Source organism: Aythya marila (assembly GCF_965140915.1).
Source record: "Aythya marila genome assembly, chromosome: 8".
NCBI classification, from domain to species: Eukaryota; Metazoa; Chordata; class Aves; order Anseriformes; family Anatidae; genus Aythya; species Aythya marila.
The window spans coordinates 10,523,022-10,548,525 of NC_139049.1; the positions used below are offsets into that span (position 1 = coordinate 10,523,022).

Genomic DNA, 25,504 nt, shown 5'->3' on the forward strand with positions numbered 1-25,504 from the left:
GGATTTACACTGTGTGGGCAGTTCTGAAAAGTTGTGACCAGTTCTATTAAGTCCTGAACCGGCGATTATAGCACATGAATCAGATCTGAACCGAAAGTAAACAACTGGGTTTCATTAAGGGAGGGATGGAGACTTTTACCCGCAAATCATATACAGTAAGGCAGGGTTTGTCACAGCAGTTACATAAACTGTAAACCGAGAAAGAATTCCAGGAAGAAAATAAAGAATCATACTGCAATCACAGCCTTAAAAATAAGGAGTTACCAGTAAAGATTGAATAAAGAAAAACAAAACATCTATTGCACGGGAGAAGAAAATCTAGAAACTGAAAACCTAGCAAATAAAAAAACTTTCAAATTAAAAAACCCTGCAAGCCATAAAAACTAAAGTTGTTTTTTTTTTGGCGTAGCAAAGAAAGAAAGAAAAAGGGAGAACAGAATGGAGAGGAAAAGTCTTTTCATTTGGGTTCACAGTTAAATTTTAAGAAGCTTGAGTACAAACGTTTCTGTGGGTCCTCCTTTTTTTTTTTTTCTGCCAAAATATTTCAGTTCTTTGGGTACAGGGCAGCTTAGTCAACTTAGGAAGACAAAAAAACAAAACAACACAAACACAAAAGGAAGGTTTAATCAAAATTATTTCTCATTTTGTAACCCCAATATCCAGATAAGCATTCACGGGACGGCGACCAGGCTGCAAAGATGGGTGGCCTTGCTCACGTCTGGGTGAGACTCCCTTCTCTCCTGCCCTTTCTCCGAGGAGAAAATCACCATTTCCGACAAAGGGAGGCTCAAAACTCAACTTCCCAGAAATGAAAGTTAGAGGAGACGATTTCCCGGCGGCGGCTGAGCCTTACGTACGAGACAGCTCATGGAAAGTTGTCTGCCCGACATACAAACCCACCTGATTACACAAGTGAGCTGGGACAAGCCACAAGGGACTTTTGCCTCATGGTGGATGCCGGAGGTGACCTGGTGTGCCACAGGGCATGGGATCTCTCCACCATCACATGTGCAGAGGGCAAAATAGACCCCAGACAGCACCAGACTCAAGCCTGGCCAGAGCAAGGCTCCAAGGGTAACCCTACATGAGATGTTCGCAACCTGAAAAGTCTCCTTCCAGCCCCAAAACATCACTTTGGCAGAAAAAAGCCTCACATCTCCTTTCCCTCAGTTTCTTTTCCGTGTCTGTGGGTGAACTGGACAGCCAGGTCCACCTCTGGTTTTATGGCTTCCCTTCCAAGCAGCACGGAGAAGGATGCGGCTCCTCCGGGCAGGAGCCTGCTGCCCAGCAGCATCTGTCATCGAAACGGCCTGCCCCAGTGACACAAGGGGGGCACGGGGACCCACACGGGTAAGATTTTGTGCTTAGAAAAAGAAGGAATAAGGTTTAATGTCAGGGTGCAAAAAAGCTACAAGGAAAAATCATAATCACCATAAACCAGACATGACAAAGACGGGCAGTACAGAATGAAGGTGACACTGAGAAAGACCTTGAAATAGACTAAGATTTGAGATGCTAATTAAATCACATACTGAAGCCAACCCTGACGAGCAGCCATACAACGGCAGGTTTCTATTTGTAACTACAGGTCAGGCTGCAGGAACTTCTGAACTCTCATTCTGCTCCCATCTCACAGCGCCGGCTGAGCTATATCCTAACCTTTGCTGCTTGTTTTTTTTTTTTCCTTTTCATACCATCTGCACACAAGACCTCAAATTATTTCAATTACACAGCAAATCCAAGTATCTGAAGTTCCAGCCGTGTCAGGATCACCAAAGACACAGGGGGGAAAAAAAAAAAGAGAGAAGAAAAACAAAGAAACAGATGCCGTATTTTTCTAGTACCCTTCACTTTTGATTATCTCCTAAACTAATCAGGTTCCCTTCTTTCACAATAAGAAATCATTTTGTGAACGAAGCGTGGGACTTCAGAGAGGCAATATTGGATTTTTCATATGAAAACCAAGTTTTAATATTAAATGGAAAAGCGTGTGTGTTTCCAGCGTTACCCGGGGGACCACGGCAGTTCATCTCCAAAGTGTCTGCAATGTGGAACTTATCAGGATAATTTCTAGCTGACCGCATACAAACAATTACATATCATTACTGAGCTGTGAATAGCTTTTGCATGGATAGCGTGCCTACAGCCTCCTGCGGCACTCGGCTCTGCCTGCCAGACTAGGGGAGCTCGCTGAGGTCCCGCACAGCCTCGGCTTCCCCGGTGCTGGCTGGAAATCCTCGCTGCCCTCCACCAGGACAGGGCAGCACCAGCTCCTCCCAGCAGCTATGAGCCCCGTCCTTATCAGATTTAAGACAAAGCTCCTTTTCGGGCTGGTTTCAGCTCTTATCTGGTGGGAACCTGCAGAGCACATGGGCAGTTACGGTGGCTACGATGCGCGGCCAAGCACATCAACGCCTCTGCTTGCTGGAGGTGGTAGCAGCAGCGACATCGGACTAAAAAAAAAATGTAACCATGATCCAATGGAGAGCCAGAGATTCTTCCTAGAAAGACACGACGCTAAGCATTAATTACTGGGAGAACATTTGTGGGGGCAGACGTACACATCCTCCTCCACAAATTGGTACAAAGCCATCAAAAGTCCCCCTAGATCCCGCAGACGAGTCTGAGCCGTGCTGTAAGAGCTCTGCTCTTATATTCGCTAGGGTTTTCCTTCTGGGCATCCTACAGCTCATAAGGCACACGGCTCAGTCCTGCTCTCCTAACAAGCCTTTCCGCCAGGTCTTGGGGTCAGAGTGTTCCCATAATACAATAAGCGCTGTATGGATCTCAAAAGCTCCAAGGCACAGTATGTTATGTGTTTGGAATTCCTCGTATGCTTTTATACTTTGTTTTACATATTGTAATTTTTTACATGCATTACCACATTGATCCTCGGAAAATTAATTTAAAAAAAAAAAATAAAAAAATCACATATAATCAAAAGCAAACACATAGTTTTAAAGCCTGCCAGCGGCAAATCATGTTCTGTGAGACTGCACTTTGTAACTGACAGAGAGACCAAACCACCAGGCCGTGGCTGTCATCCAGCAGCGTGGATTTACCAGGCTGGGGAGGGGACAGGATCCCACAGGCCCCCCGAAGTCCCTCGTGAGGGTAGCCCAGAGCCACAGAAGCACCGGGCTTGTGACAGAGGGGCAGGAACATGGACGTACGGCCCCACTGCCATACCCAAAGGTGTCGCATCCAGAATCAGTGCTAGTTCATCCCGGTCAAGCCAGAGCACCCTGGATTTCGTAGCCTTGGGTTAAGATCCCGTGTCATCGCATTTGGCAGGGCTGAATGTGCCCCCGCCAGGTCAGGGGATGGCCTCCAACGCCCACATCCTCTTCCCACCAGCTCCCCTTCCCATGCCGTGCGGCCTGATGTTTCATCTTAGGAACGGCCTCTGCGCAGCCAAGATCACGCTCACTAACCTCCGCCCTGCTCCATCTCATTTTCTCAGTTCCAAAGCTGCCTCCCTGCTCCCTTGGTCCCTCCCTGCCCTTGTTCATTCCAGATAACGCCTGTCTTCTCTTCCCTTCTCTCCAGCACCCTTTCTTGTCCTTTTTGCAAAGGCTCGAGAAGCCCAGTGCCTCTTTAACCCTAATGACATATATCCAAACACACAACTGCTCCGAAGATTCTTCTTAAGAGTCAAACCTGCTCTCAGCTTGACCGTGTACCCAGGACTGCCCAAGGACACGTTATTCATCTGTGCTCCATGCTCATACCCACTGCAGTAAGTTCCACAGGGTCATTATAGGCACGCAGAATTATTTCCACCCACTCCCCCGCTGGGTTTCCCCAGTGTCCTCTTTCTCCATACGTACAGACACGAGCCACCGACCCGTAGCTGGACACAAATCACACCTACGCCCCAGGTTTCAGGGAACAACATGCCTTCTGATGGAACAAGGCTTGAACAAGAAATTACAGAGTATGCCAGGGAGATTCCCTCATTGTAGGGACCACATGTGGGGTGGGTTTTGACTCCTTCTATAAGAAGTCATCTTTAGGAGACAGAAAAATTGATGCGGTGCCGGGTACTCCAGCCCTTCTGGATGGCACATCCCATTTTTTTAAAGGTCTTTTCAGCCCTCAGAGTAGTCCCTGAAACCTAAATGAACAGAAACCACTTCTACTTCTGCTCCTGATGGCCACAGGTTCTGCATGCTGAGCCCCCTGCCAGTGCTCGTGTAGAGGGATGTATCAGCCAGGAGCCATGAAGCTGGGACCCCGCAGCACCCCTCCAGCCATTCCTCCCATCCAGCACCCACCTAAGCACCAGATAAAACTGCTTTTATTACACTTTCTCTTGTATTTTAAGAATGGAAAGAAGTCCCCATGAACTGCAGCTAGTGAAGCCTTCTAATGGGGGAAAATCAGAGATGGCTTTGCATGAAGACACAAAAAGAAAAAAAAAAAAGAAAAAATGAAAAGTTTTTGCCAGGGCAGAAAAGGGCTGCTTTAGAGGGATTTTTTTTTTCAGTCCATATATACATTGCAAACGAACCACTTGGCATTTCAGGCTTTACAGACGTCTCATTTCCAATTGTACGTGGGACCTGAGCGAGCAGACAGTGACCCGTGGGCTGCGCGTGCCAGCTGGCCCCAGAGATGCACAGAAACAGTTCTCGATGGATATTTCATCTGTTCATCATCAAACGGCACGGCAGGGCAGGCTCAGCTCACCTTGCATGACAGCAGGGGCTGTTCCTGGAGCCCAAAAGGGCTGTGCCAGGACGGGGGGCACCTGGGAGAAGGGAAGGGGCAAAGGACGGCGCGCACACCGAAAGCAGCTCCCCAAAGGCTGCGCTCCCCTTTCATTGGCATCCAAGAACAAATGGGTTTTGCCCAAATCAGGCCACCACCTCTACAAAGGATCGTGCAAATCAGGCCGGAGCCGTTGCAGAGCTTCGCTCAGAAATCCAGATTTTGACCACTAATGCATTTTATGGGTCCCTCTTGATCACAAATGGAAAACCGATGATATACGAGGTCCAGGAATAACAGAACTTGAGCCCGGCTGTCAGCATCCAGCCCACCTGCCTCTTCCAGGGGCTGAGCATCCCGACAGGGAATGCATTCCTCGGGTGGGGATGAAGGGCCTTTATAACCCACGTGGCTAGAAAAGGTAAAGGATTAGAGCACTTTGGGATGTTTCAAAGAGGAACTTTCTTGATACAGCAGCATTTAGCAGAAAAGGACAGAGGAGGGGATGGACCAAGGGCTCCGGTGTGCTCCGTGCCCCAGCTCCAAGGGATGCCAAAAGAAAGCAGGCTGCGACCCACCTCCATCCCCAGCCCCTTCTGGACAGCAAATGCATTTCACATTAGCTAATAAATTGCTACATCTTATGTTTCTTAGCCTGCTGGAATGATGAATATTTTGGAATGTATTTGCAATGGTTCCCTGCCAGAGGCGAACAATCATCTAGAGATTTTAAATCAAAAGGCTGAAAAATGGAAACCTCTGTATTTCCAAAAAGTTCACTGCAGTTTGAAAAGCACAACTCCCAGCAGAGGAGGCAGCATAATTATTGTCAGAGCTCCTGTGAATTGGGGCAAATGAGTGATATGTTGGAAATGACACTCCCTAATAGGGATTAATAATCTTTGCCTCCAGGTGATGAATATATTATCAGATGTTTGCTTTTTGCTGCCCTCAATCAGCCTGCAGCCTTGAGGACCAGACAATTTAGGGGACCTGCATGGAAACACAGGATATTTCAGCCATAAAGTGCTGCTTTCGGTCTGGTGCAGAGCAAGCAGATGAATGTTACTTTTCGAGCATAATTTAACAGAATGGAAGCTTTTTTAGAGGCTCTAGCTAATGAATTGCATCCGCTGCCTCCAGTTGCGCTGGGGCAAAAGCCACATCCCTGCCAAAAAGAGGAATAACTGGCCCAGAAGAAGACTCGATAGCTCACCCAAGGTGGCCCAGCTGGAGAAACGTGACCATGAAGCCCTCGCCTGCTCCGGCCACCGCATCCCTCCGGCTGCAGGCGCGCGGATCATCGCACGCGCTCACGGCTGAGCGAGCTCAGCGCAAACCCAAAGCATGGATGCAAAGTGTCCACTGATAAAGGAGACCAGTACGTGGTCTTGTCTCACTGCAAGCAGCGAGGGATGGAGCAGGGCCAGGAAATAAGCTTCTCTCTCCCTTCGGAGATGGGCTGTCTAGACGCGCTGGCAAAGCTGCGGAGCCGAGTTTGCAGCGCCGCATCCTTCTTGTATACAGCCTGAAAAATACAGCAGATTCCTGTCCCCAGGCCTGTTAGTGTGGGCAGTTTTTCAAACTTCCTAATGTCAGTCATATCCAGAAATGTCAATTACTTTTAAAGTTTTGAGAAGTTTTTTTTAACAGAATTTTTTTCCCCAGGAAAACATCGTATGATTTTTTCTTGACCAACCCACTGGCAACATCATTTGCTCGTTATTTCACTATGCCTATTTTTACTGACAATTAAAGTTAAAAAAAAGTCTAGTAAAAAGTATTCTCAACCCAAGAAACATTAATATTTGTATATAAAATGCAATGGAAACATAAAAAAAAAATGTAAGTTACCCAAATAATAAAAAACTATTGAACAAAACCACTGGGAGTCAGGTGATGTTTTTCACTGGAAAAACAATGTTGCGGGATATTTAGGGAGAGTGTGCCTAGCCTCAGGGCCCCACTCAACACAGCATTTAAGTGGAGGTTTAAAGCCATCCCACACCGGTCCCCCTCCAGGCTCTCTAATGCCTTCCAAAGAACAGCAGGACGAGGGCTTTTGCTCCAGACCAAAGTCCGCCTGAAATCGGTCAATGGCTTTCCACCAGATTTAAGTTCACGTGGGTCACCAGAGTATATTAACCAGGTTTCTCCTCCTTCTCTCAGCAGAAGCCCTCGAAACGAGCTAGAGAAACACGAATCAAGACTGCGCCTCCGTTTCCTTCCTTGCTTTGCCTCTCCCATCTGCTCAGATGGAGAACCGCTCCCGGAGGACGCGTTCTGGCACCCTGCTCACAAAACATCCAGCAGCCCTGCACTTACAGGGGGTGGACAAAAAGCAAATCCCTTCTAAACAAACCAGAAGTCGGATGCATTGCGCCATTCGTCATGACAACAGCTTGGGTATACGGTATATAGGTACACGGCAGCCATTTCGGGGTTGATGTAGACAAGCAGCTGCGAGATGGGCTTTCCACCCTGCTCCACCAACTGCATCCCTCAATGGACTTCTGAAATCACCCCATCCCTAGGCAAGGAAGCTCAGCTGCTCCCTGTGTGCAGGTGACTCCCTCTCAGAGGTGCCTTCCTCCCTCCTCCTCCTCGTGCAGCTCTCCGTACAGCTCCTGGAAAGGGGTGCAGGGATGGGCACCACAACTCAGGGCTGGCAGGAGATGGCCCTAAGCCTAAATCCCAGCCTTGCGCTGAAAGTGATGCTGAAATGGGACTGGTGAGCAGCCACAACACTGCTGGGCGGACTGAAGTATCCCCCACGCAGGTCCTGGGACACGCAAACTGCTCTGCAAAGACCCCTGCCACGCACCGTGCTGTAACAAAAATCAGAGCATCCAAAGAGCCGCAGACCCAGCTCGGAGAGAGCTAATGCAGAGCGGTCCGATCCTGAAATAGGTCCTCTAAACGCAGCTCATTAAGTGTTTGCTGGAAAAACAGAAAAGCATTTTCCACAGAGGAGAGGACATCCAAGAAAAGCCCTTTTGGACATAAATTGGCAAGAAGCTCCCGAGCATTTATCTTCGGCATAGAATGTGCTCTGTCAGGAGGGCTGTAACTAACAATACGCTGAAAAACATGCCACAGACTTCCACTGTATTTTATTTGGCACGAAGGGGTTATTCCTCAGCACAAAGAATTCGCAACTGGCATCGGTTAAACGAGAAATTACAACCTTCAAAAGATCCATTTAGCGTCAACTGCAGAAAGTACGGAATTCGCCGTCGGCTTCGATGACAACAGATTATGCCCCATAAAACGCTGCAAACACGCCTGGCTAACAGCGCTCGGCGCAAGCTGCCAGTGCAGCGGGGGCAGTCGGGACTCGGCGCCTCCTGCCCCTTCTCGGGACTCTGCTACCTCTTCTAGGAGGGTGACAGCCCTCTCCCCGGCCCTATGGATCATTCAGCCACTGGGTTGGAGGCACTGCAACCCATTTCTGCAAGGGTCAAGCAGAGCCGATGGGCACGTGGCTCCGGCCAGGCTGCAAAGAATCCCCGAGCCACACTGCAGCATCTTGGGGTGTTTGGGGCAAAGTACCCCAAGCTCGTTAGCCCCACAGCTCATTAGTGCTACGAAGGAATAAGGGAAGTGGCTCATTCCTCTGGACTGGATGCTCAGCCATTTGGGCAGGAAGCGAGGGAGCTCCATCCTGGGATGGGAGACGGCCACGTGGTCCCTGTCCCGCAGGGTCATCCCCAGCTCGCCAAGTGGAGGAAGGAGCTCTGCCAGCAAAATCCCCAGCCCCTCAAACCTCTTTCCACTCCTGCTTGCTGAGTGCTCCAGAAAAGGAAGCCTCGGAGGCAGGAAACCTTCCTGGGGTTTGCTCGGGATGAGTGCTGTGTCCATGCAGGGTGTGCACGGTCTGGTTCTTCGGCGAGCACGTTCCCACAGGGAAGGGAGAGACCCCGAGGTGCCTGCAACGTGCTAAGGCGGTCTCCAGTTAACCTGGAAAAAGTGATGGAGCTTCTCAGTCCAAAAATAATCCCCGCATCGGCTGTCAGAGCGAGTTCTGGAGAAGTCAGCCCAAACTCAGCTTCCTCACTGCAAGCCCAGCGCCTGTTCAGCGAGCCGTAAAGCGCTCCCGTCCCCGCGCTCTGCGGGAGCTTTGCTGTTTCCTTCCCTAGCCCCAGTAAGAGCCTTCAGCTACAGCACACCTACAAAGACACGGTTTTATTAGGCAAAGATCCTTCATTTACCTTGCTCTGGCAGGTTATTTAACCACTCACAAAGTGGGGAAAAAAGATCTGCATGGCTGCAGCCTGCAGCAGGGAGCCTGCCCCGTGTCGGCATGTGCTGCTCCAGCACTTGTAAAAGCAGGGAGCCTGCGTGGTGGCTGCAGCCTTCAGATTAACCCCTGCTCCTGTGCACCTTCCACACAGGCTTAACGTCAAGCCCAGGAACTGCCACCGGGCTTGAAATTAAGGGAGAGCCTGTGCAGGGCTGGGGCAGAAGGGCTGGCCTTGCCTCGAGCTCAGGGTGTGCTGCCCGGTGTTGCTCGTGCGTAAGAGAAGTGTACAAAGCTCACGGAAAATAGGTTGGGTGCCCACAGGATTGTGCGATTGCCTCTGCAAGAGACCGGCATCAAGAGAGGCTCTGGACGGACTCGGCTTTTTGGTGCACCCTCTGCTCTTTTAACCTCGAGGCGGCCAGTTAGGTCTCATCCTCCTGACTTACACGCACTGCCAGACAGCTACTTTTTACCCCAGTTTTTCACAGGACCCCAGAATCTACAACTTTAAGAAAAAAAAAAGGTAAAGAATTAAGAGCCACAATCACGCAAAGAATCACAGCAACACCGAGACTGGACTTCGGTCTCACTGCGCCGTTACACGGGGCTGCAGGCGCCCCGCTAGCGAAGCTGGGAGCCTGTTAATGACAGTCTATCGTTAGCAAGTTGGCCAAATTTTACAAGCTAAACCCATCCGCAGCGCCCTTTGATACTCCATCCCCTTGCAGCTGGGCGCCTAACAGCAGGCTGAAACGCCCAGCTTGAGGCAACCACAGAGGAAAATCTCGGCCACGTCCCGCTCGAGAAGGCGGACGGCATTTTTGACAGCCTCTGGACATTTTTGACAGGCTCTGGAGCCCTCTCCTCTCCTTTTGTCGGAAAATTTAGATTTGCTTCCTTACGCAGAGGCTCTAACGGTCGCACTGGAATCGTGTTTTATTTCCCAGCGTCTGCTGGGAAGAAATGCATCAAGCCACACGTCAGCCGCTGCTGCGGGCTCGCTCCTGAGCGAGCGCCTGCTGAATGCTGAGGACGCAGCGACTGCTCCCAGCTTAGGCACTGCTCTTACTTCGCAGATAGTTTAAGTGCCCCCGATGGATTGAGACGCTTTCATGAATCAAAAGCAAGAGGAAAAAAAAAAAAAAAAAAAGGAATAAATTAAACCCAAGTAATACTTTGACCAAATCTGTTCCCAGCATTAGGAGGGCTGGAAGAGCTGCAGATGAAAAGCCCCTGTTAAGCTGGAGAATTCATTGTCTCATCCCTGATGAAGGATGGATGGGTTCCTAAAACAAATATTACATTTCTTTCTGGCTAGCAGCACTCCGATTTTGCATTACACGAACAGCAGAGGCAAAAGAGCTCCCAATGCTCCTCATTTACACACAAACGACTTTGTGTCCTCGCTCTTGCTGGGGCTGCAGTGAGACACATGGGTTTCTTCCCAAACCCACCCCAATTACACCTCTGCCCCATGGCTCCACCTGGAATGGGCCAGGCTGCCCCAAAACAACACCAAATCCCTGCAATTGTTCTGGCAGCTCGAGGGGAGGCTCTCCCACCCAGCCCCTGGTACCCGAGCCCTCCTGGCTCCCCGCTGCTGTCCCCTTCTGCAAAGGGACGTGAGGGATGGAGAGGGGTGTGGGACCCAGCCCAGGGAGATACTGACTTCAAACTAAAAAATAAAAAAGGACAGATTGTCAAAAAACAAAACCAAAAAAAATATAACACCAAAAACCTCTTTCCTTCTCCCTGCTCTCCCTCCAGCTTGCTCCTTGTCCTGGCTGAGTTCAAGGCAGGCTGTGCCTTGCCCGGAGCGCGGCTTGCCACGCTGGAGCAACCCCAGCTGAAGACGGGCCTCAGCCCTTTGAAGCAGCCACAACAGAGAGGACATCCTCTCCCTGGGGACGTGTTGCACGGGACTGGCCCCAGCCACCAGGAAAGCAAAGCCAGCGTGCGACATGTGGCAGGGGAGAGGCAGAAACGGAGGGGAAGGCGCAGGGCAGAGCTCACACCAGCCTCCCTCCAGAGCTGGGCACACCGAGGGGGAACAGTATCCTGACATGGGCTGCTCTGGCATTAAACCCCTCCGAGATGTCTTCCAAAGGGGTAGCCCAGCTTCCCCAGCTGCTTTCACCTGGGTTTCTGAGATGCAACGCGCTCTTTGATTGTCCCGGCAGTTTTCGAGTCGTTGGCCAACTTCAACCACAGCTTGGCAGAGGAACAGGAGCTGCAATGATAGCTCAACCCTCCAATTTTCTTGAAAATCTGGTGGCTCAGTAAAAATAAAGAGGGCTGATTAACGCCCGCAGCAAGAGACGGAGCAGCCTGGTGAGCCCAACCCCTTACAAGACAGCCGAGAATCCAGGCCAGAGAGCACTGCTGCTCTGATGAAGTAATTGAAACTCCAGCCCCAATTTCCTGTGGACATCCCTGCAACACCAGGCCAGGGCTGGCAGAGCTCGGAGCTGAGACCAGGCAGACCAAGCCTGTGGATTTTGGTATTGCTGCACCCAATTTTGAGCCGTGACACCAGGAGAAAGCAGAGGCGAGGCACTGAGCACATCCGTGTGCCAGCCAGGGCCATGGCCACACCACACCATCCACCGGTGTTCTCCTCTTTTCCTGCTGCCATCAGCCATTCCTGTAGGCTCGGACCAGTAGATGGCACCAGAATAACAGAAAAGTCCCTCTGGTTCTGCCCTCTGCGTTTTCCCAAATTCTCCTGCAGCCCCCTGCACAGCCCGCTGCTGGGAGCAAGCAGCGGTCCTCAGCTCTGGGATGGGGAAGCCTGGTGGGAGCTGCCCCGCAACAGGACTGCTTAAAGTTTTAGCAAACAAAGTTAAAAATAAAGAAACGTCAAATAAAGAGCTTTCTTCCCGTTTTCAGGTTTCAAAAAACCATTTTTTTTTCCCCTAGCGTATTGCTTTTACGTGAAAAATAGAAGCAAATATTGAACCAAAGCATCTGAAATTCTCTCTTTACGGAGAAAAAGCCTAAACAGCCAGGGACCAGCCTGCAGCAAAACCCAGCCACGTCAAGGCTGGTTCAGGATTACCCCACTCACTGGATCTGTCCCCCTGGTGATAGCAATGGACGGCCACGCTTTGGGAAGCGGGGCTGGGGTGACGGTGGTCAGGCACATTGAACACCCTGGAGCCACAGCCGTGGCCCTGCCACAGAGGTTTAACGTGCTCACAGAAGCCCCCGAATTTTTTCAGAAGCTTGAATCTTGCCTGGGGTCAGTCTGGGACCAATTCAGAGACCCTCTGACTTTTAACACCCAGAATTCAGCTTTGAGCATGGCTCAGTCCAGCACCACTGTAAGAAAAGTTGGATTATTTCAATCTCTTCCCTCTCCCCATTATTGATTGTACCCAAGCAAAGTACAAATCCACCAAACTATTTTCCAAACCATTTCTCAGCACAATTTTTTTTTTTTTTTTTTTTTTTTTTTTTAACTTAATGGCCCTTCCAGGAACAAAACGCATTTGGAAACCTCGGTGCCTGAACCTTTCTTGGCCAACAGCGTGTCCTCGAGCACGCAGCCGTGAGCAGCGAGCATCCCTGCTGGGAAGTGACCAGCCTGGCAGGGTGGAGGACAGCTCCCGTCCCCACGGGCTGGCCGGTGGAGCAGAGATCAGCCACGAGGGCTTCGTGCTGTGATCGCTGCCCACGGAGCTGCCTCTCCACAGCTCTTTGGCGATCCCTGGTTTCTGCAGGCTCTTCCCTGGCTGGCAACGAACACAAAACAGAGAAGAGAAGTGGCAAGAGATGGCTCTGACAGCTGTCACCGCCTCTGCACAAAGCCTTTCGCTCCTTGCCCTCAGTGCCAGCCCTGCACAGACATCTCCAACCTTCCCAGGGAGCCCAGCCTACCGATTCGCAGCCCCTCCGTCCCCAGATGTTGCTGGATGTGGTCATCCCCCACCCCACTGTTAATTAGATTTGCAGCTCTCCCTGTTTTCCTCATTTTACCCAAAGTTGCGTTTACGAGACGCTGTTCGCACACTCCTCAACCTGGCCAGAAATACCAGAAATCTCCCACAATGGCCTGTTTTGTTCAGAGCCTCTGAAAACTCAGAAGAGATCCCAAAATAGGGGATCAAAAGCTATTTCTGTGCCTGATGTTCGCCCTTTTTAGCTCTGCAGAGGTTCTCCTGTCTCCGCTATTCTTAACAGTGGGATTTTGGAAAGATTTTGGGAAGGGGATTGTCCTATAAATGAGCCTGGCAGCTGGTTCACATAAGTGAGTTACGATCAGGGATGAGGCCACTGCTTTCCTTTTGTTTCTCGCTGTGTTTTGGTTCAAACCTGTAAACAGATTTGCACCGAGTGGATCTGCATTCTCCATCTGGTCCTGTGATCCCATTTCCTGGCAGGAATATCCCTGACATCGAGTTGTGCAGGAATGCTGCAGCACATCCATGCGTCCTGCGGCCAGAGCCGAGCTGCTGGTTTTTTTTTGGTGTCTGCACGCACGGCCGTAGCGCGTCACCCAGTTACCCCAAAGGGACTGCCAAACATCCCCTTCAGGGACGGAGAAGCCAACACTCTCCATCCTAATTATTTCCAGTGATTACCTTGCGTCTTACAGTTAAAAAACGCGTATTTTCAACCTCCTTTCAATGCTCCTCTGGCTTTTGCTCTCAGCCACTGGCTCTTGTCCTACCTTCCTTTGATGGATTAGAGAGGAAAACAAAGAAGTCTTCCTAGAGAGTCAGGGAAATGGGGATTCAAATCCATCATCACGGTGTCTGGAAGGACTCTCAGCACTGCCCAGCCCGAGAGGGACAGCGATACGTCACACGAGCAAAACCAGGAGGAGAGCAGGGAAAACCAGCACCACCGCCCGCAAGAAAACCCCCGTTTGGTACCCAGCCCTGCAGAGAGCACTCCAGCCTGAAAGCAAAGCGTCCCCTTGGCTTGCTCGCCTGTCACCTCCTCCTGCCACTGCCAGACAGGAGCTCAGCGATCGCTCGATCAGCTCCTGGGCCACGGAGCCCACATGAGCCAGCTTGGAGTGACTGAGGGCAGCTTTGCCGTGCGGTTTTCTTGCTATCACATACCAGATTGTCTTTTCAATCACACCAGCTCCTTCCAGCCCACAACACCCATGCTGAAAGGCACATTTAAGAAACCTGTTGCCTGGCTTCCCAGCAGCAGGTAGCTCCCAGTTTGTGCGCCCCTTCCCCATCCGCATGCTCCTCCTCAGCCTGGTGGGTCCCCCTTTTCTTGGGGTCTCCATCCCATCCTCCTACCACCTCTTCCAGTGCTCCCTTACCCACAAAAGACCCGGGAGGACTTCCTCACCACCACACTTAAATCTCCCTTGCTGCAACCCAAGTACACATGCCTGGAGGTCACCCTGCACCATCCCCTTCCTATAGCAGCCCTGCATCTATCTGAAGGCTGTTCTCCATCACCTCTTCTGGAGGCTAAGCACCTCTTTCCTCCCAGCCTGGGAGTTCTGCAGCTCTTTATTGCTCTTCTCTGGACTTTTTTTGCTCGGCTCGTATCCTCCTCGACACGCAGCGTGCACAACTGGAGCCCACCTGGAGCCCTCCCCGCAGCCGCGTCCAAGAGGACACTGCACAAACGAAGCAGAACTACAGGAGACACCGGGGGTGAAAAACATCTGCCTCTCCTCATAAAGATGCGGCTTTCTGCATTGAGCAGGGAGTTGGTCCAAGGCCAGGCGAGCAGATTTGCGAAGGGCATGGAGCCACGGCACTCCGGTGTACACTCCTTATACCAGATTCATCCCTGTTCCTACAGGCAGCAGGTCGGCAGCTCCTACACCACCTTTCTTATAGGGCACCAAGTAGACTCAGGCATGGCTTGGTGGAGACATCTGCTCCCTAAGAGCAATCATATCCTGCTGGCAAGCCCAAATCCCCAGCTGGTAGCCACTGGACAAGCCCCATCCATCTTGCTGAGCACCCAGGGCCAGACCTCATGGAGCACATCCCGTGTAGGACCAGCTCCCCACGGCCGGGGCGCTTGGTGCCAGACGGAGGAAGGGTTAGCACCGAAACAGGCCGTGAATGAGCGACATGGGGCTTTTCATTCTTCTCCAAGCCCCTCATTTTCCTAAGGGGAATGCCTCAAAAAACCCAGTGGGGGGAGAGGAGGAATTCACAGCTCCCTTCCAAAACCCAGGCTTTGTTTGTTTGATCATTTTTTTAAATGATCAAGTAACTTGTGAATACAATTTCTGATGATTCCCACATCCTCCCAGCTGGAGGACGGCTCATGAACAGGCTCCAAACTCTGTAAATGAGCTTGTTAGTCATAAGTCTTCAAACAGGCTTGATAAACAACTTTCAGCCTGCAGGATATTCATCAACCATTCTGTCTGCCTGGTCTCCTGACACTAATTTATTATTTACAATGAGAGATCCCTCTCCTAAATCACAGGTGATTGTTTCTTTTCACTGATTAGCTGTTTTTTTTAGATTTTTTTTTTTTTTAAGGAGAAAATGAAAAACAAATCACAAACAAGCAATGCGTAGCAAACGCTTATTCCTGAGCAATTCCCCCAGTTTCCATGAGACACATCAGCAGTCGTCCAAATGAAACAAACTGTCAGCAAAGATCTTTTTGGCCAAACGTTAAAGACCGGGCAACAGCCAAGAAAAAGAGCACAGAAATTCCCATCAGCTGGTTGGGACAACTGTGTCGGACACCGGCTTCCCCAACACCAGCATCCTTTGGGCACGCGGAGACCCCAAGCATCTCAAGATGTTGGGGGAGATCAGAGCTGGCGTGGCAAGAGCTGCCACCATCAACTGTTGTGTGAAGCACACGGCTGGGTCACCAAAGGGGATCTCCTTAATGCTAATCAGTTAATTAACGAGGAAGGTGGTCGGTTCCAGAGACGGAGGCAGATGAAATAGCAATTAGCTGGCAGCGATGCAGAGGGAGGAGAATATTCCCGAATTAAAGCCGACCTCTTATATATCACCTCTCCAGCAGGTTTCAAAGCCCCTTATTAAGGGGTTGGGATCATTATCCAGTTACATGGGTAGGGAAACTGAGGCACGACGGGGTGGACTTGGCCAAATTAGTCCATTAAATGTAGAAGAAAAAGACCACAGCCAAGGCACTAAGGCATTTTGGAGCAGTAAAAGACCAGCCGGGTAATCCTACAAGGCCATCTCTACTGACATTCAGGGCGGGACACACACAAAAACCAGTTTTAATTTAGATTTCGGGTGGAAGCCCAGGACAAAATGCTGTACCCTACAAACCCTGCCTGCAGTACCCCCAAGCAGAGCGGCCCCCTGCAGCCTGGGGAGAACACAGAGCAGACAAATGCCCTCCCGAGCAAGCTGGCTTTGTGTGCACATAATATCCAGACCCGTGTTTCCATCACCACCACTTGGGGACCCAGGAATGGGTCCCCATTCCTGGTCCACAAAGAGGCACAGACCCCCGTTATCATTTGGGGTGAAGAAGTAGGATGCAGAGCTCAACTCCATCACGTTCTTGAAAACTTTTTTCCCCCTCTCATTGCAAAAACAGATACATTTGCTCGGACACCCTACAGCACTTCAGACCAGACAACCTGTGCGTGGAGAGGGACTTCCCAGTGCCAACACAGAGCAAACACATTTTGGGGAAGAGGCGCAGTTTTCACCAGCTTTCTCCAGCAATATCAGTGTCGGAGCCGCCCATCCCAAACAGGGACGTGATGATGGATTTCCTCCACGCTGTCCCCTTCATCCAGGTGAAAAGGAGACCACCTCAGCGACCATGCAGGACAACCACAGGTATGCAGCATTACAGGAGTGTCTCCAGCCCCGGGAAAGAGGACTGTAAAACCCTAAAGGAAACCAGCCCAGGCTTCACGGTGGCAGGAACCACCTGCGGTACAATCAACCAAGGGCAGCCCCTTCTGCATCGCCAGCCCCTGAGCATTAACGCTCTGCTCTCACCGTTACGGCTCCAGCACCTTTCCCCGTTTAAGTCCCCACAGAGCCCTGACTCCGCTGAGCTGATGCTGAGAAGCAATGGCTCTTCAGAAGCTGTGACCATAATTTTTTTTTCCCCAAACGTGGGCCATATTAGTGACGCTTCCAAAAAGCGGATGATTTCCAGAAGCGCTGAGCAGGACTTCACAGCTCTGCCGGCTGCAGCTCTGCCCAGCTCACCCACTGCTCAAACACAACCAAAATGAGAGCAAAGCACAGACTAGTACAGGTCCCCGTGGGTTAAAAAAAAACCCTACCCGACTTTAACTGGTCCAGCATCTACACTGGCTACAAGACAGGGTTGGGAGCTACTTGGACACAGCCTCCTGCAGCCTCCCACCCTGCTCCATCACCTCCAGGCACCCCGGTTTGTTCCCACAGCCCCGGGACTGTTGGTCCCCTTCACATCCACATGCCATTTTCTTTCCAAGCCTGCCCGCTCAGCAGCTGTTGCTGGCGATTTTGTCTTGCCCCCAGACACACGGGGCCGTGGATAAATTTGGTTTTACTGTGGTCAAGGAGGCCACAGGAGAAATTCATCTGCTGGTGGGCTCAGAGCAGGAAGCGATGTCCCCAGGCTCCTGATGAATTCCAGCTCTCGGTGCAAGAGCAGATTTGCTGCCTGAGCAGCTCATCAGGACGTGGAGAGGGTCCTGGCCAGATCCCGAGCGGCTCTTTGGACGCTCGCCCTGCCCAGCAGTCTTGCTGACTGGATGGAGTTTCTCCTGTAGGAAAATTTCTCTAGCCAGAAACGGGGGGGGGGGGGAAATTTGGGTGGAATATGAACTGGACGCTGCGATAGGATGTAGTGACTTGTTAACAGCTTGGCTGGCTCCCCTCACCTCTCTTCTCTCCTTCCCCTTCCAGGAACACCAGGCACCAGGAGGTCCTGAGCTGCCACTCCAAGGCCAACGCTCACTTGGTACAGGCACGACAAATCCAGACTGTCTGGGACAGGGCTTTAAACACTGGTGTAACCTTTTCTTAGCCTCTGGAGGTGAGAGAGGAGCCCAGAAAGCTAATGCAAACTGAAATGGATGCTCACTGGCTTGCTCATCAAGCCTCCCTTCCCAGACGCCAGGCTTTCCATGGCAGGAGGCAGCCCTCAGCCTCAGCACTGCTGCTCTGCTCCCTACCCAATCTGCATCCTCTGGATGTCCTCATCTGAGAGAAATTTCTCTCAAAATGAGGCTGCCGTGGTCCCAGCAGACACACAACGTGTCTCCGCTCAGCTCCCACCCCGGCCTCACAGCATCTTCCGTGGGTACAGGGTAGAAGGCAGCCGGGCCCAGCAGAGAGAGAGAGGGAAAGGAAGGGAAGTGGCAGGTTAGGTGTGCATCACGCATTCACAAATCAATGTAGGAAGTGAAAAACATGAGCAGAGCCAGCAAACCTCCATGCTGGAGGGCCCTGGGCTGTTACAACACAAGTGACAAAGCACAAAGCCCTGCAGGCCTGTGCCACGGGGCTGGTGGCGACGGTGTCTACACACGTGAGCTTCAACTGATGGCATCTCTAACACAGAGCCTTTGAAAAGGACTTTTCTCCAGAGACTCTCCATGTAAGAGGTTGAATTTATGCTGCTCACGGGGAGGGACTGCCAGCAGCCTTCACCACGTCCCATGGGACTGCTGGGATTTAGCAGCCCCTTGAGACATCTGCTCCCTCCCCAAAGCAGCCGGCGGGTTCATAAGTTACGTCCCACGGACAGAAACCATCCAGCAGGCTTTTCTTGGAGGAACCAGGCTAAGAACACAACACCCCGGTGTCCTGAGCGTAAAGCTTCAAGGACAGTTCAGAGGGGAAGCACGATCGGGGCCTCGGACGACAGCTCCTCCGGCCAGGCCGTGGTGTTCTCACTTCACAGCTCCATAATCCGCCCCAAAGCCCAAGCCTCCTTTCGGAAAGGCAAGTAGGGTGGGGAACCAGAAACGCAGTGATTCATCCTCCCCAGAAACAGAGGCCCAAGTCTGGAATATTGTGACACTTGGTAAATCCTCGTGATGCGCTTCATTATGCAAGAGAGGCCCAGCAGGAGCACAGCTCCCTCAGGGCTCCTTCGTATGGGTTTCAAAACCGATTAAATATATCATAAACAACTTGCAACCAGGAATAAACACCTATAATCCCATCAAGCCATGCTGGTGATGTCAAAAACCACGGCAGCAAACTCGGAGTTGTCAGGGAAAAAAAAAAAAAAAGGAGAAAAAACAAGAATATAGCCTTGAAGGAATTATGGCCCTGTAATTCTGCGTCTGCCTTGTCAGAGCATTCGGCTTTAAAGTTTGCCAGCTCCTCCCAGCCACTCCTGCTTATACTTTGTCCGTGCTCTTGCTCCCTCTTTCCAGGCTCCCTAACATCACGTATTTGGATGCCTGTTGCACCTCTGCTGAAAGGCAAAAGGCTCGTGCCCCCGAACGCAGACAGCAAAACCGCCTCATGCCTGCGCAGAAATATTCCACCAGCCTCAAAAAGAGCTTTTTGCATGACTCAAGGCTGCTGGTCAAGACTTTAAACGCTAATACTCATCAATTGGCATCCACATAAGCGGCCCATTGAATCGCATGCAATGACTCGTGTGAGTAAGGATTGCACAAATTAACCCTGAGATAATATTTTCCCATGCGATCACTGCTTTCTACATCATCAAAAAGATGGAAAATAGACTGGCTAGTAGTGGAAACTCGGTGCAGATGACAGAAAGCTGATGTTCATTAAGAGAGTTCTAGCAGTTCAGACCAAACCTTTAAGTTTTATGAGAGATTTCAAAATCTAATTTTCATGGAAATGTTTTCATTACATTAAGGGGAGTAGGGTGGGGGGGAGTAAAAACCTTCAGCAAAATCTTTTTCGAATTAAAAAGTTGGAAGCTTTGTGCAGATGGATTGAAAACACAAATACCATCAGCAAATTATGAGACCATGAGAACCAGGAAGCAAAACTGATTATGATAAAAAAAAAGTGAAATTCACAAACAAATAAAAGTCTAGTTTCGGCCGTCAAAAGGAGGGCGGCATGGCCAGCACTTGCAAACTGAGTCAGCGCCCTCCTTCAGCTTCACATGGCTCCTTTTTTCTTTTGTTAATAGTAAGCTGATTATTGTTTTTTTTTTTTTTTTTAATAAAAAAGTTTGGTTCCAAGTTTGTGACAGTCACATTTCCATCTTTTGTCTGCATCCAGAAGATCTAGAAATTTATGTCAAAACCAGATATTTTTTCCACTTCGAATTGTAGGATTCAGAGATGCAAGAAAAATATCAGCGTGAGACATTTGACCGAAAAATCATGCCCCAGCTAGCCTGAGAGTGAAATTAAAAAGATGCAACACGCGTGGAAAGAAGTGAATGAAGCTTTTAACTGGTTTTCTGCGTTGGTTACCTGGCCTGCTATCCAAGCTTTATCCCCAAGAACGTGGCTCACCCTTCCTGCGAGGAGCCTCTAGGACACACGCGGCACTGCTGGCATGCGGAAAGATTTCTCCCACAAGAACACCGCTGAATTTTTCATGCAGACAGCCCAAACGACAAGCGCCTTAAAAAGAATATCAACCCGATCCCCAGTTTTTCCACATCAGCTGCTGGGCAAGGAGGACTTGGGTGCGGAAAGTCCTTTCTGGCAGCAGCCTGTAGGGATGCTCACCGCTGCCGGAGGGGTTAAAGGCAGTGGCCGCTTTGCCCCATAACCTGTGGGCAGCAGCAGCCCCTTCCTCCCCTCAGGCTCTCCCTTTGCCCAGCAGCTCCACAGGACAAGAGAGGAAGAAAATATGAGCTGCTAGATTTAATCAATCTCAGCTCCAAAAGCGCTTTCTTCCTTCTTTTCTATTCTTTGTCCATCCCCAGTTGCCAGGCTCAGCATCTTCTGGGAATAAGGGCTGTGTTTTCCTAACAAAAGAGCCACTTAGGACTTGAAGATAAGGCAAAGGTTTGCAAAGAAAACCCTGCAGTCCCTGGCGCTTCCTCTTGCGTTCCCAGGCACCTCGGCAGCCCTCTGAGCCGCTCTCCCCTTCCCAAAGTGGTGGCAGAGCTTTTCCACCTCTTTTTATCAATTCAAATGTCTTTTTTTTTTTTGTGCGGGGTGGGGAGGCACCACAGCACCACAGACAACCTCAGGATCAGAAGAAAAAGGAGAAACAATTCAACCTTTACACAAACCCTTCCCCTCCCGCAGCAACTGCACTTGCTCTAATTAAAAAGAGAGAATTAACAGCCTAAATACCAGCCATGTGGGAGCAGACCAAAGGTCCTTCAGCTCAGGATCCTGTCTCAGATGGCCTCTAATGACAGACAGAGGCAGCGATGGGGCGATCTCTGCCCCAGTTCATCCCTCCCGCCCCCAAAACCCACGGCTCCAAGCCGGTGATGCACCGCAGCAGTGATGAGCCAACCCCGGCCCCTGTCCTCCCTCTGTTTGACTTCTCCTTTTTTTAAAAAACATTTCTGTATCTGGCCTCTGCAAAACCCTGGTATGAGACCCGTCGTCGTGCCGGCTGGGGAAAGCAGCCCTTCCTCGTGCTCTCACCCCACGAGGAACGAGATGAAACCAGCACGGATGCTCTGCCTGCCCCATCCCGAGCAGAGCAAAGAAACTCACCTCCTCCCCGCTGCCCCGCCAGGGGTTTCTGCTCCCCGGGGAAGCTTTTTTTGGTGCCGAGGGGTCACGATGCCCGCTGAGCCAGAAGCAGCAGTGGGGAGCTGCAGGCTGCCCGGGCCCTGGCTGTGATTTTGAAGCTGCCCCGACAGCCTGAGTTGGGCTGCCAGCCCGGAGAAACTCACAGCCCCCAGACCTCCACCTCTTTTACACGGAAGAGAAATTGCAGGGCAGTAATAACTCCAATATGCAGGACTTGTGCACGTACCGGATCAAAGCGGGCTTTAGTCGTTCCTCACAAAAGAAAGGCGAGCACAACAATTTTTCTTGTGCTGCTCAGGCTTTCTCCACGTCGTTTTATGAGCCGTCAACAGCCAGGCTCAAACAAACAAAACAAAACAAAAAAGCAGATGGCAAAAAAATGCCATCTTTAAAACTAGCTAATAGCTCACCAGCTCCGGGTTTGGAGAAGTGATCCCGCACAGAGCCACGAGCTTTGGGAACCCACCAGCAGTTTTCTGCCACCACCAAGGGCAGGGGAGCAAGGAGAGCTGGCTGCCCGTGCTGGGAAGCCCAGCGAGTCCCCTCTGCTGATCTGGGACTGCATTTTCATCACGGTTTTAGCTGGAGTCAGTGGAAACCCTGCTACCAAAGCAAGCGTTGGCTGGATCTTATCAGGTGGCTTTGCAATAAGGAGCAAGTCTGAGTCCTCCTGGCTGAAGGGCAGAGGCTGGGAGGGTCGCAGTGAATTTTATCAGCTGTTAAGGAATGGTTTTCACACCTACAATTCGAACTGAAGTCAGTGAGTGACAGTTTCGCAGCACCACTGAAAATAAAAATCAGTCCCTTAATACGCTGACATTTCTCCCTGTCTGCGTTACAATCAGAGCTACTCCCAGAAATGTTTTCCTTTTTTTAAAATAGGAAAAAAGCTTTGTCCTCAACCCCTTCCAAATGAATTCACGGTAATGTAGTCCCTCCAAACTCCAAATAAAACTTTTTGTCATTTCCGTGTCAAGCTTTTTCCCCGTAATTTCACGTTACACAAGGAGCACCCAATATTTCGGGTTCGCACCCCGCTTCGGGACAGAAACCAGCGGCAGACCGACTGTCCCCCAGGTCAGCAGATCGTTTCCAGTATTCCTGCGACATTCCACAACTCCTCCAAACGGCTCTCACCTCCTCTCCCTTCGTAACACGGAGGATAACCGAGCCCTGTGTTAGCTTTTCCGCCGAACCAGCTCTCATTTTTCACTGAGAAAAGCTCAAACCCACCGCTGCCCAGCTCTCATGCAGCCTTTTTCCTGCGGGCGCTGCAAAGCACTTCACAAAACACACGCCATGGGTGGGGAAACTGAGGCACAGAGACGCAGGGGGTCTGCTAAACACATCAGCGAAGGAGCCAGGGAGCCCAGATGACAGCTCTGCCCAATAAACCAGGGAGAATTTATCCCCGGTATTTATTTTTTGCTTACTTTAGAATACTTTTAAAACTTTCTAATTCACCGCAACGGCATTAAAACTTTTACTGCGTTCGGGGAACTGCTGATTTATTTTAAGCTGGAGTTTGGTCCCTGCCCGGCAATGCTGGCTGGGAAACACACCCTCAGCCCGTGATTTCGGTCCGGTTCCTGCTTGAAGAGCAGGGTGGATGTCAGGGGAACACAGCCCCTCTTTTCCACGCAGACCAAGCCAGCTCGGCAATTGGCAATGGGCAGCACCAGGAGCAAAGCAGGGCCAAATAAAATACGATAAACGAAACTGGGGGGGAAAAAGGAGGAAAAAAAGAGACGTTTGCATAACTCGTTGGTTAGTATTGCGGGGACTCTCCAGCCACAGCGGCACAGGGAGCCGAATCACGGGGGAGCGGCAATCGCTGCCCTCCTTCCCTATACCAACCCACGCACATTTAGGGCCAGAAATGTAATTTTGCTCCTGGGAAGGGGCATTTTTAAAGCCGTTTTCCCCGCAGCCGTTGTCCCATCCTGGCCAGGCTCTCCGGGAAGGGAGCAGGACAAATCCCCTCGCCTTTGCCCTTGGGGTCCCACGGGATGGGGACGCGGGGAGCGGCTGCTTTCTTGTAGGGCTCTCCTTTTCCAAGGCCGGTTTCCCTCTCGGCACGGCTCCGGGAACCCAAAAAGGCGAGGAAGCCCCGGAGGAGCCCCGGGGGGCAGCGGGAGGAAGGCGGCTGCCGGCTGCGGGTCGGGCTCCTCGCCCCCGGAGCCTCGGCGGTGCCGGGAGGGGGGCGCAGCGGGGAGGGCTCCCCCCTACAGCCGGGGGGTCGGGGGAGCTTGGGGAGGGGGTCGGTGTCCGGCTCCGTTCCCTTCTCCCCCGCTGCCACCGCGGCGTTGCCGCTCGTTGATCGCGGCTGCCGGCGAGAGGCGAGGAAAAAAAAAAAAAAAAAAAAAAAAAAAAAAAAAAGAAAACGAAAAGCGAGATTTTCGTCGGCTTTTCGTTTTTCGCCTCTCGTTGGCGGCCTGGCCGCCCCCGGGGGGGCTCCTAGGGAGCCCTCGGAAACGAGCCCGTGTCCGTAGCCACGTCCGTGCCCGTGCTCGCCGCGGGAGGGACGAAAATCGCAACGAAAATTGCGCCCAGTCCCTTCGCCCGCGGATATATACATAAACAGAGAGAGATCTATTTATTTTTTAACCGAAACGAAGGTAATAATGGATCGGGGGGGGGAGATTTGCGCACCTACCTCGCCCCTTTCATAGCGCTGCGCTCGGAAAACACCGCGCAAGGCTGCGCCCCTTCCCCGCCGCGACGGGAGCCGGGGACGGGGGTGCCCGGAGCCAGGAAAAAGGGGGCAGGAGGCGGCCGGCGGCTCCGTTTTGCGGCGCCGCAAGTCCCCTCGGGCTGTTTGCGAGGGCAAAGCCGTCGGAAAACGGCTCGGCGGGTCCCATCCGGAGCGGCGAGGTGCTCCGAGCTCCGACGGGATGGATGGAGAGGGAGGGAGGGTTGGATGGAGAGAAGGATGGATGGAGGGATGGATAAAGGGGTGGATGGAGGGAGAAAGGAAGGGATGGGGGGATAGAGGGACGGATGGGGGGATAGAGGGATGAATGGAGGGACAGAGGGATGGATGGAGGGCTGGATCCTGCCGGCCCCGTCCCGTAGAGCCCCGTGCTCAGCCCCCCGGCAGGCGATGCGCTCGGGGGGCTCAGCCCGCGTCCCCAGGGGGGGATCCCCCCGCACTTACTGTCCTGCTGCGGGGTGTCGCTGCCGCTGGTCAACCCGGGGGACTCCAACAAGCTCCGGCCGGGCTCGCCGCCACCCTCGTCCGCCTGGGCGGCCACCATGTCGCCCGCCTCCTCCAGGTCCAGCAGGTGGCTCACGGAGAAGTTCTTCTTGCCTTGTAAATTGTCCAAGCCGGCGGGGCCGTCGAGGCGGGCGGGCAGCAGGGCCTGCCTCTCCATGGCGTGGGCATAGCTGGACGCCATGGTGCTGAGCGGGGCTTTTCTGCCCTCGCCCCCCCCGGCGCCCACCGCCCCCGCTCCCCCCCAGCCGCCGGCCCTTCGAGGAGGGGAGGGGGGGAGGGGGGAAGCGCACGGCCCCAGGTGGGGGGACGACGACGACGACGACACGGGGACCCGACGGGATGGAGAGCTGCAGGGACCGGCTTTAAAACATGCCGGGGTGGAGGGGGGAAAAAAGGCGAAGCGGCCGGCTCGGGGCGCCGGGAGCTGCCGGCGGCCGGGAGGCGCACGGGGGCTGTGGGGCCGCTGGGGCGGGTGCGCCCCGTCCCTCCGCCTTCCCCTCCCGGCGGCTCCCGGCCCTTCCCTTCCCTTCCCCTCCCTTCCCTTCCCCTTCCTCCGCCCCTGCCCTCCCCTCCGCCCCGCACTTCAAACGCCGGGGGCGGCCCCGCCGCGCTCCGGGCCCCCCCTCCCGGGACGTGGCACCGGCCCCCGGTCCTGGTGCTGCGCCTCGCTCCGTGCTGGGGAGCCCCCCCGGGGGGAGAGGGGAGCGGTGCCCTCCGCCGGGGGGCC

At 52.3% G+C, this 25,504-nt stretch overlaps 1 protein-coding gene across 2 annotated transcripts in view; it reads right to left on the reverse strand.

Annotated features, from left to right (window-relative positions):
- The window catches only part of PRRX1 (paired related homeobox 1), a 35,147-nt gene extending 9,906 nt beyond the window's left edge, over positions 1-25,241 (reverse strand). For both annotated transcript variants that reach the window (XM_082765788.1, XM_082765789.1), the window contains exon 1: positions 24,718-25,241. In XM_082765788.1, the coding sequence (XP_082621914.1) occupies positions 24,718-24,958 (241 nt within the window). In that variant the 5' untranslated portion in view covers positions 24,959-25,241. The remainder of the gene's footprint in view (positions 1-24,717) is intronic.
- Positions 25,242-25,504: the final 263 nt, after the last annotated feature.